Source organism: Lampetra planeri, chromosome 26 (genome assembly GCF_965212315.1).
Source record: "Lampetra planeri chromosome 26, kcLamPlan1.2.h2, whole genome shotgun sequence".
NCBI lineage: Eukaryota > Metazoa > Chordata > Hyperoartia > Petromyzontiformes > Petromyzontidae > Lampetra > Lampetra planeri.
In genome coordinates this window covers 9,485,450-9,494,121 of record NC_136132.1, presented here as the reverse complement: position 1 = coordinate 9,494,121, position 8,672 = coordinate 9,485,450, and the positions used below count along the sequence as shown (strand labels likewise).

At 41.5% G+C, this 8,672-nt stretch overlaps 1 protein-coding gene across 1 annotated transcript; it reads left to right on the top strand.

Annotated features, from left to right (window-relative positions):
• Positions 1-15: 15 nt before the first annotated feature.
• Positions 16-3,630, top strand: LOC144727700 (uncharacterized). The gene is made up of 11 exons (XM_078606728.1): positions 16-168; positions 334-558; positions 656-772; positions 944-1,168; positions 1,308-1,424; positions 1,590-1,814; positions 1,929-2,039; positions 2,286-2,504; positions 2,624-2,743; positions 2,874-2,941; positions 3,080-3,630. Exons 1-11 carry the CDS (start codon positions 105-107, stop codon positions 3,146-3,148), a joined length of 1,560 nt encoding a protein of 519 aa, XP_078462854.1. The 5' UTR covers positions 16-104; the 3' UTR covers positions 3,149-3,630.
• Positions 3,631-8,672: the final 5,042 nt, after the last annotated feature.

The window sequence follows — 8,672 nt, the reverse complement described above, 5'->3', positions numbered from 1 at the left end:
GTCGTGTTACATAAACTATCGTTTCATAATTTCTTCTCATTTTCTGTGCAGCTTGTTCACCAATTCAGTTCACGTGCAGGAGCAGCAGGCTGTGCGTGGACTCGATGTTTGTTTGTGATGGAGAAACGGACTGCAGTGATGGATCAGATGAAATTGGCTGTGATGAAGGTACCTTTCATCACGATTGCTCTTAGAAACTTTTATTGTAAAAAATGCATGCTTCATCATGGTCCTCAAAATACACACGTCATATTACTCCCAACAAAGTAAATGTATGAAAGATTTTCGAAGTAAAACCAACACCAATAGTTGTCTTATCATGTGACAACCCAGAGTGTGCAGTGCATGAGTTCCGCTGTGCTAGCAAGAAGCAATGCATACCTGGATGGTTTTATTGCAATGGAGAGGCCGACTGTGCAGACCAGAGCGATGAGACTCCCAGCTGCCATTGCCTCCCAGAGCTACAACTGCCTTGTGGCAATGGGACCTGCCTGGCAAAGGAGAGCTTCTGTGATGGAGTCAACGACTGTGGAGACTACTCAGATGAGGCCAACTGCAGTGAGTTTAATGTCTTTCCAATTGGAAACAATGAACAATTAAATAAGTCGTGTTACATAAACTATCGTTTCATAATTTCTTCTCATTTTCTGTGCAGCTTGTTCACCAATTCAGTTCACGTGCAGGAGCAGCAGGCTGTGCGTGGACTCGATGTTTGTTTGTGATGGAGAAACGGACTGCAGTGATGGATCTGATGAAATTGACTGTGATATAGGTACCTTTTCATCACGAATGTACTTTTTCTAACTGTCGTAATTTTTTTAAATGATGCTTCATTATGGTCCTTTAAAGACACAACTCGTATTACTCCCAACAAAATTAATACATGAAAGGTTTTCGAAGTAAAAAACTAACACCAATAGTTGTCTATCATGTGACAACCCAGAGTGTGCAGTGAATGAGTTCCGCTGTGCTAACAAGAAGCAATGCATCTCTGGGCGGTTTTACTGCAATGGAGAGCCGGACTGCATGGACATGAGCGATGAGACTCCGAACTGCCAGTGCCACACAGACCAACAGCTGTCTTGTGGCAATGGGACCTGCCTTGCAAAGGAGAGCTTCTGTGATGGAGTCAATGACTGTGGGGACTACTCAGATGAGGCCAACTGCAGTGAGTGTAATGTCTTTCCAAATGAAAACAATGTATATCACTTGTGTGATGTCTTTCCATTTGAAAACAATGTATATCACTTAAATAAGTCGTGCTACATAAACTATTGTTTAAAAATTGCTTCTCATTTTCCTTGCAGCTTGTTCATCAATTCAGTTCACATGCAGGAGCAGCAGGCTGTGCGTGGACTCAATGTTTGTTTGTGATGGAGAAACGGACTGCAGTGATGGATCAGATGAAATTGGCTGTGATAAAGGTACCTTTCATCACGATTGCTCTTAGAAACTTTTATTGTAAAAAATGCATGCTTCATCATGGTCCTCAAAATACACACGTCATATTACTCCCAACAAAGTAAATGTATGAAAGATTTTCGAAGTAAAACCAACACCAATAGTTGTCTTATCATGTGACAACCCAGAGTGTGCAGTGCATGAGTTCCGCTGTGCTAGCAAGAAGCAATGCATACCTGGATGGTTTTATTGCAATGGAGAGGCCGACTGTGCAGACCAGAGCGATGAGACTCCCAGCTGCCATTGCCTCCCAGAGCTGCAACTGCCTTGTGGCAATGGGACCTGCCTGGCAAAGGAGAGCTTCTGTGATGGAGTCAACGACTGTGGAGACTACTCAGATGAGGCCAACTGCAGTGAGTTTAGATTCGTAGTCTTTTCATGCATTAAAGGGTTGATTTTTGAAAGTGGATTCCCTCTGAGTTAATCACTGTGTATTGAAATTTGTGCGTGTTACTTTTTTCCTGCAGCTTGCTCTCCAAGTCAGTTCACATGCAGTAGCAGCAGGCAATGCCTTGACTCGATGTTTGTTTTTGATGGAGACACAGACTGCAGCGATGGATCGGATGAAATTTATTTAGGTACATTTGAAACAAAATTCAAAATGTCGTGCCATTTTTATAAATCTTGATAAAGAACCCCATTTCCTATTAAATATATTAATACAAATTGACTACAATAACACATTAACTATGAAAAATAGTAAATGTTTCATGAACATGAACGTTATCATTGACAATCCAGATGGTAATGTGGCTTCAATTCGTAATGTGAAAGTATCATATTGGGTCTCACGTTATCTTAAAAAATTATCTATATCTTACCAGGATGTTCAATCAGTGAGTTCCAATGTGCTGACAAGCAGTGCATACCTCGATGGTTTTATTGCAATGGAGAGGCCGACTGTGCAGACCAGAGCGATGAGACTCCAAACTGCCAATGCCGCTCAGACCAAATCCGTTGCGGCAATGGAAACTGCCTTGGAATAGTGTTCGTGTGTGATGGAGTCAACGACTGTGGAGACTACTCAGATGAGGACAACTGCAGTGAGTGGCTTAAGCTCAATATTTTCATTTTTGAGCCACCAAACCTTTGTAAAATATTACATTATTGATCAAACCTTAATTAAAAATTAACCAAAAGTGTGCTAATGCGTGCCTTGCAGCCTGTGTTGATGGGGACTTTCAGTGCAAAAGCAGTGGATGCGTTCCGCTTTCTCTTGTTTGTGATGGCGAAGTGGACTGTGTAGATGGCTCGGATGAAGCTTTATTTTTATGCAGACCAGGTAAGCCAGTGTATCTCCTCAGTCTTTCTCAAAATAAAAATAGTTTAATGCTTTTTGCCTGCCACTGTGAGTCGATGTTGCTATACGTTGACATTTACATTGACACTGTTTTGTCCTTCGTGTATTACAGCAAAGTATAATTTTAGAGCAATGTTGAATTTTGATCCATCTCTGAGCATCAATCAAATGGAGAATGAGGTGAGAATCTTGGTTATTTTATGGACAATTAGGCCAATATTTTGCATGTACTTTTATACTTGGTGGGCAATAATGGGATCCTTGTATTGAACTGTTTTTTACATTATTAATGAGTTGTTTTCTCCTCCTAAATGACAGATACAAACATACATGAAGAAGGTACTACCAAAGCAGAATGTGAAGATACATTATAAGCAACTTCCCTAAACACTTTTTAAAATTGAAACTGAGAATTTCTCCACCAAATAACCACAACTAGTTGTTTTAAAGCAATTCACTATATACAATACAATACTGTATGGAACACTTAAAAAAAATGCAGTACTTTTGAGAGCATCAAACACACCCCCATGTACGCAAACGGCGTCCTTTTGGGGTCCTCTAGTCTAACACCATTTGAGACGAGGCTCCAAAGAAAGCTGTCTCTGGTGTGGGCCTATCAGTTTCAAAGACAATGCATATATTATCAGAGTATGTTTTTTTTGCATTCTGACCACAAGTATTGTGGTTAATGCAGACATGATTCCTTGTAAAAGGTTTCAGTTTGGTGTTTTAACATCTTAACACCTGTTTTGTTGCCAGAAAAAAAGTGGAAAACCGATTATCATATTTTAGTACTAGCAAAGGAGGTCCTATTATGTAGTTTTATGATGTTCAGGTGGTTATTGGAAATAAAATTTAAGACAACATTTACTTGTGTCCAAATACTTTAACAAATTTCCCGAAACTCATTGCTGAGTCGGTCACCACACGGGTCTATCCAGCTCTCTCGGGATTGGCGACGATAAAAAAAACAAAAGGTAAAGGTGCAGACCTGCAATTACTTGCTCACGGCACTGCTGACGGAAGGGGCCTCCACTCGAGGAGGCTATGGAGAACTCTGGAGGGTTATTAATGGCCTACTCTTCCACACTGGCCAGACATCTTGGAGGAAATAGCCACATTACATCGTCACACGTGAATCTGCAGCTGGGTGAACAGGCAGGGGATATTGTGAAACTTGCTGAGCTGGGGATCAAACCGACGACCTCTCGTTTTTACGAGTCCATTGTACGAAACATAACGCCATGGCAGCACATGCAATGAACCAACATAGGTCTCTAGAGCTGGTCCGTTCCGCCTCTCCCCAGCCATGATCATAACAAGAGAACAGGACTGTCGGCTACATCACTATAAAGACATGACGTTGAACAAGGCTAAGTTAACTATTTACCTGAAATGGCATTGTGGAATGTGCATGAAGGTGGTGCACATTATGTGCCACAAAGTCTGTTTTACTTCCTGGAGTAATATGCACGCAATGGTAAGTTTATGTTGTATTTAACAAAGTTAATTTTAAAAAAATATATGAAAATGGTAACATAATTTAAAATACCTATGCAGATGAATGGCACAGTCCTATTGTGGCTTCATTTTATCAGCAAGAGGATTTTATCAGCAGGAGGTGAGAATGTAAACAAAGGAATTCACTAAATGGGCCATTTCAAGTAACACATGACAACTCTTAAATTTCGATTTAAAGCTTTCGTGACTGCAGGGATTCATCTTCTTGGTTCTTTCTGTAAAGTCACGTAGAAGGGAAATAATAAAATATTTTATTGTTTTATATTTATTATTTTATTATTTCCCTTCTACGTGACTTTACCGAAAGAACCAAGAAAATGACAAATCTTGTCTACATATCCTTAGAATCTATCAGCAGATTACTCGAATTTAAACACTGGGGTTATTCTGCCTCTAATCTTAACATTGCCTCTCATTTGGCTTAAACTAGGCTTCTGTCATTGACAATGCTTATATAACTAGTATCTTGCTTGTTTGATCTCAAGCGATTGGGCCAGTACCATCCGCTTGTGGGCTCCACTCTCAAGCCACCACTATGCAGCAGACGCACATCGAATAATACATTTCCTTATTCACACATACAAATGAAAGGACTTAGTGCAGTAAACTAAAATTCATATTGGTATTACTGCAAACTATATCACAAGTTATTTTGGAAGAGATAATTCTCCGGCATATTTTTACAATCTTATTGCACATCAATATTACACAGTCCACACGGTTATAACTTAAAGTGTCCATTCATAGCTAATGCATACCTATATTATGGCTTTAGAATAATATATAATTTCTCACTCGATCATGTTACCATGGACCACCCAATTGTTGGCCTCAAAACAGGAAATACCCTCAGCACGTGACACATTGTACTGTCTCCACCCTGGAGTAATTACGAATAGTCGCACAAACCACAGCAAGCTTTTGTGAACAAAAACTACTGACAGAAGCCCACATTGCACAACCCAAAACATGAAGAACGTAGCCGTAAAAACCTCACTCCACATTTTAGGGCATACTCCATTGGGATATTGGAAAATTCCCATTGGGAATGCTGGCATGTGAGAAGAAACAATCACCCAAAGAAACTCCATTTAAAAAGAAAGCCATCACACTCAAGTAAATCTCTTTACATATAGGTTCCTAAATGCAATGTATTCAGTCACATGGCCACATTGCTGCCCGGCAGCTTTCCAAGTTTAACAAATATACGAGATCCACTCATGCCGCAGCGCCAGAATGCAGGCGTGCAGCACGACTACGCTCTGCGAAACACGCCAATTATTGCTATTGTGTTTTTACACTTTACTTTGCGGGTGGAACAATTTCATTCTAAACAGCTTTATCGCTTTAATTTATGATTTGGAAATGGCAAAACTAATCCAGGAACAAAGGTGGGTTTGCCACCTGTTACTTAAATGTTTAATTCCGTTTTCTGTTAAGTATTTAGGATCGAAGTTCTAAAGCAATGACAATTCATGGCAAGAAGTTTCGTGGTTGTGAAACCCGTTTAGGTATGAGTGCATTATTTGAACTTCCTCATACGTTCAGTACCATACAAAGCGAGTAAACTATTTCAACTAATGTTTATTTATCGCTTACGCCTTTTACCCTATTACTAGCTTTACTACCCGGCTTCGCCCGGGACTTCGATTCTTGTCTAGGATTAATTTCATATTCCCTTACATTTCACTGAAAAACCCTGAAAAAAATGTATGCTTGCAAGAAAGAAAAAAGCCGAAACAAATCAATTTTACTAAATCGGATGTTTTTCACTCAAGGAAATTCAACCTTAACCCACTTATACGTAAGGTCGATTTAGGCAACTCGGGAATGGAATGACGTGGCTTGGTGAAAATAGTCGCGTTCCCTTATAAATTCCAGACAGCATCAGCTGTGCAAATTTCATGACGTCAACGTTCGAGAGTTTTTGTTGCTTGACACAAACAAATGTATTTTCTGCTTAACATTTAAGAGCGAGCTGAAAAGTCGCGCTGACCTAGAAAATCGAGACAGCTATGCCGCGCATTTGTGCGGGATACACGACCTACGCAGAGGGTTGGGGGGGGGGTGACGTCAGCAGGCACAATGCGTAACGCTTCCGCATGCGGGTGACATCACAGATGTGACGTCACAGCTCACTTGCCGTGCAAAATATATCCATTATTGCGCCCCCCCTCACACCCCCCAAAAAAATACAAAAGTCTATTTTTATACTTTTTGCATGCTGTACAGTCTGGAAACTACCCACATGCTAAATTTCAAGTTTGTTGCATGTCGGGAAGTATGCTAAACATTTCGAACAGACACACGTATTCACAAATTTCCCTTTTATATACATAGATTAAAGTCAATATTCCATCTCTGTAAGCTCTTCATTGCCAGTCGGTGCCTTCTGTTGGCAATACGAAAAGATAGACACTGGCTGGTTTACGTTTCCAAGACACTTGCTACAAGATACGGCTGCCAAAACTTACTAATTACACACGTGGTAGAACACGAACTTTAATCTCACGAGTGCATTCCCACTCACGGCCACCAACACCAGTGACGACTATCTGACTACCCACCCGGACACCCACCCCGACACCCACCCCGACACCCACCCCTCCTGTGCCGTGCCGGCGTTCATCGGTACTCGTTAACAGCACTTGCTCCAAAAGTCTGTTAAGGCTTTACGGGGGATCTCTGTCTTTGTGTGCGTGTGTGTGTCTACGTACGTGTGTCCGCGTGTGTGGCTTAGGAGGGTTCCACGGGCTATAATACAACCCTCGGGGATTTCGCGTTAATGAAAGGGGGGTAAGCGATGTTGCTTCTATCTGCTTTAGACTCTCCGTAACGGGCTGACATCATCATCCGGCTGTTTCTGCCGGGCAATGAATGTGGAGGCCCCACATCACCATGAGAGCCACGTTCCGGGATCCATTCATCCGCTGGTTGACGCTGCCCCCTTGTGGTAACTGCTGGAAATTGGCTTCAGAAGTTGCGAAGTAAATCTGTACCAACTTTATTCTGTCCGGAAAATTTCTGAAAATCAATTTTTTTGTATAGTTTAACACGTAGGCTTTCTTGATCAATATCCAAAATCACGTTTTTTTATGCTCCAACGTACCTATGGATCGGTCAGAGGTGGGTCTCCAGTGGGCTTTTCATTGTCTTCAATAATATTTCAGAAAATACAATTGTTTTTTAATAATTCTTTAGATAATTAGAACAAATACATCCATTAAGCAATTCAACTTTACGAACCTTACAGTACCCTTGCTTCGGAAAATCCTGGACGGTTTCTGTACTTTAAAAAAACATCATAGATATTTGGTGTATATGTAGTGACATATGACGTCACTACCGTGTTGGGTCTGTACACACGTGACGTCACTACTATGTCGGGTCGGTATGAATGACGACACTGCTGTGTTGGAGGCTGTTAACGAGTGCCACAGGAATCGTGTCAGGCCGTTGCACTCTGAATGAACTCGACCGGGACAAGGTGGGGGCCAGTAGCCCCAGAGGGACCTTGGGGGTCACGTGGTCGGGGAGCAGAGCCTTCTCGGGGGTTCGAGAAGGTGGGCGTGGCCTGGGTGTGGCCGGCCACACCGAGGCGCATATAAGCGGGCTCTGCACGCAAAGCGGAGCTGTTCGTGTCCGGGATGAAGATGCCTCATGAAGACAGAAACCTCAAGTCGTCGTGGCCATACAGAAGCCCTCCTGGCTTGGCCACGTTGAGTAGTGCCCGAGTGTTAGCGAGATTAGGACGGTGGTCACCACCTTATATATAGTGTGTGTAAATTTCGATTTAAAGCTTTCGTGACTGCAGGGATTCATCTTCTTGGTTCTTTCGGTAAAGTCACGTAGAAGGGAAATAATAAAATAATAAAAAATACATTTTATTATATTACTTTATATTATTTTATCATGTTTTATTTTTATTATTTTATTATTTCCCTTCTACGTGACTTTATAGTGTGTGTGTTACAGTTGTTTTGCAGTTGTGTTAAAGTGTTGCCTCCATACGAGTGTGTGCGCCTCTGTCGATCCATTACATATCTGTTACTCTACACTTCTACTGGAAATTATTAAAGCTCAGCCTAGTGTGCATAATAATCCAAATAAATTAAGGAAAGCGATTGTAACATTGAAGCACATGTAAGCTGTGCGCAAAGGGGCATTTAAACGACATGAATGTCATTAAAATAAATGACCACAAAGGCCCAAAGTAGATGCTGAGAGATTAACCAACGATAAGGTACTTTGGACAGGGCGTGCATGCTGGATGTTCAAATACTGCCGAGGAAGCATCAGCTGCGATGGGCCAGAAACGTAATGAGAATGTCAGACGATCGCATTCCAAAGGAACTCATTATTGGCGAACTCTACCAAGGCAGCCGTT

Excerpts from the sequence above, each read along its gene's own strand:
- LOC144727700 (XM_078606728.1), top strand. The coding sequence starts at position 105 with ATGTTTGTTTGTGATGGAGAAACGGACTGCAGTGATGGATCAGATGAA. Across the intron at positions 169-333 it reads TGAAATTGGCTGTGATGAAG|AGTGTGCAGTGCATGAGTTC; the intron begins GTACCTTTCATC and ends GTGACAACCCAG. Across the intron at positions 1,425-1,589 it reads TGAAATTGGCTGTGATAAAG|AGTGTGCAGTGCATGAGTTC; the intron begins GTACCTTTCATC and ends GTGACAACCCAG.